Raw genomic sequence first — 2,076 nt, 5'->3', positions numbered from 1 at the left:
CCAGTTTCGAAGTATTTTAAAGTATATTTAAGTATTTTATTTTAGCAAAATGTTTCTACTCGTGGAATGTACAAGTGCAAAATATCCCAAGAACTCATTTAAAACATTATTCCTTTAAAAATAAATTTATCTCAATTTGTAAATTGTTATGTGTGAAGGTCATTACAAACAAGTAGCTGTTTTGGGGGGGAGGAGGAGGGAAACAAATCTTTTTTTAAAAAAGTTTTTACTTATTTGGTATGGGAGCAAGTAAACTGTTAATCGTTTAAATTTAGGTATGGAGCATATTATTCGAACTTACAGAAAATTCTGGCATTTTCCAATTCAGTTCTGTTTTGGACAAAGTGGTTTTTATCAATAACAGATTTGAATAAGTGCAATACTATGGGACTGTTGAAGTATCTGTAAAGGGATAAGGTTAGGTCCTAAGTACCACCAGGACTACTAGACTTGTAGCTCTGCTGTTTGTCTCAGAAAAAGCATTTGAGACGAAAGGAGTTTTTAGGAACTTTATTTTCTAAAAATTCATCCTACCTATATGTTTTTTCGTACATCTTGACTTCGTTAAAAATGAATAGAAACAAAGACAAAGGCTTATCTGGATGCAGGTTTAGAGTCAGCCCAATTCAGCTTTTAAAGCGCGAAGGTCCACCAGCAGGAGTTCGGCACTTGGCCGCTGCGAAGCCCTGGCCCCCCAGCAGCGCTGGATGACGTTCTCCAGCTTCTTCCCGGGGATGGAGGCGGTGAAGACAGCCGCCGAGAGGGCCGGGCGAAGGTCGTAGGCCACCACGGCGTAGAGCACGTGCTGTCGCTCCCCCGAGTAGGGCGCCTCCCGGGTGGTCATCTGCCAGAGCGTGATGGCGAAGGAATAGATGTCCGCTCGGGGCGTGACGGGCTCTCCCTTCAGGAGCTCCGGCGCTCGGTGGGTGTAGGTGCCGCCCAGGTGGTGAGGGGCCCGCAAGCACAGCACATCTTCTAGCCTCGCGGAGCAGCCGAAGTCACCGATTTTGCAGACGTCCTGCTCGCTGATCAGAATATTGGCCGGCTTGAGGTCCAAGTGCACGATGCTCTGTGAGTGAAGGAAGAGCAGGCCGCTGACCACATCCAGGGAGTACTTGAGACACTTTTCCAGCCCCAGCTGCTCCCCGGCGCCGCAGGCAGGCCCCTGGTCCTCGGGGCAGCCGGTGGCGCCGTAGATGACCTGGTGCAGAGTGACGTCGCCCCCGAACTCCATGATGATGGTCCCCAGGCTGTCGAAGCCCGCGGGCGCGCGCGTGCTGGCCGCTACCACGCGCACTATGTTGGCGTGGCGGAGCCGAGCGATGTTGAGCTCGGCCCAGAAGCTGCGCCGGGAGGCCAGCCGGTTCTTGGTGCGCTTGCTCACCTGCTTGATGGCCACGGGCACGCCGTGGTAGGTGGCCTTGTACACGGAGCCGAAGCCGCCGGCTCCCAGCCTGCGCAGCAGGCGCACCTGCTCCCAGTCGATGGAGCACCAGGCCAGCCGGCGCGGGAGGCGGGGGGCCCGGGGCGGGGTGCCCCCCGCCAAGAGCCTGCCTGCCGGCCCCGGGAGCTCGCAGGGGCTGCTGCAGGGCCGCGAGTCCCCCGACGGGGACAGGTCGCCCGGCAGGTGAGGGCGCCGCGGGAGAGGCGAGGGCATCCCTCCGGCCGCGTGGACCCCGCCGGGGCGCAGGTGAGCGGGCAGGGCAGAGGAGACCCCGCGGGCCTGCAGGCGTCGCTGGCTGCCGCCGCCTCTGCTCCACCCCAGCGTTTGTCTCCTCTGCCTCCTCTGTCTTCCCCAAATGAGCCCCATCTGTGCTTGTACTCAGCGAGGGATTTTATCAGATGGGGAAACAGTCTGAACGAAGCACGACAATCCCATTCAGATGAAAGCATTTCCCTTCAACGCTTAAAGTGCATTCGTATAAAAAGAAGCCCTGGAGAAGGGTGCACCGGATAAACCGCCCCAGGCCTCACCCCTCTTTTACACAATTTCTTTAATTATTATAAAGCAGGCTTCTTTACCCCAAGTCTCATCCGCTGAGCGTCATCAGTCCTCAGACTAAAGAGACCACAACA

General features: G+C 55.3%; 1 protein-coding gene across 1 annotated transcript; it reads right to left on the bottom strand.

Annotated features, from left to right (window-relative positions):
• Window positions 1–616: 616 nt before the first annotated feature.
• Window positions 617–1,657, bottom strand: MOS (MOS proto-oncogene, serine/threonine kinase). The gene has a single exon (XM_027128069.1). The coding sequence runs from the start codon at window positions 1,655–1,657 to the stop codon at window positions 617–619; it is 1,041 nt and encodes a 346-aa protein (XP_026983870.1).
• Between the last annotated feature and the right edge of the window lie 419 nt (window positions 1,658–2,076).

This window comes from Aethalodelphis obliquidens, unplaced genomic scaffold, assembly GCF_003676395.1.
Source record: "Aethalodelphis obliquidens isolate GAN/ISIS:26980383/991018 unplaced genomic scaffold, ASM367639v1 scaffold33, whole genome shotgun sequence".
NCBI classification, from domain to species: domain Eukaryota; kingdom Metazoa; phylum Chordata; class Mammalia; order Artiodactyla; family Delphinidae; genus Aethalodelphis; species Aethalodelphis obliquidens.
Note: the sequence above shows the minus strand (reverse complement) of the source record. Positions and strands in the feature narration are given on the sequence as shown.

Bases quoted from the DNA above. Each gene is read 5' to 3' on its own strand.
- MOS (XM_027128069.1), bottom strand. From the start codon at position 1,657: ATGCCCTCGCCTCTCCCGCGGCGCCCTCACCTGCCGGGCGACCTGTCC.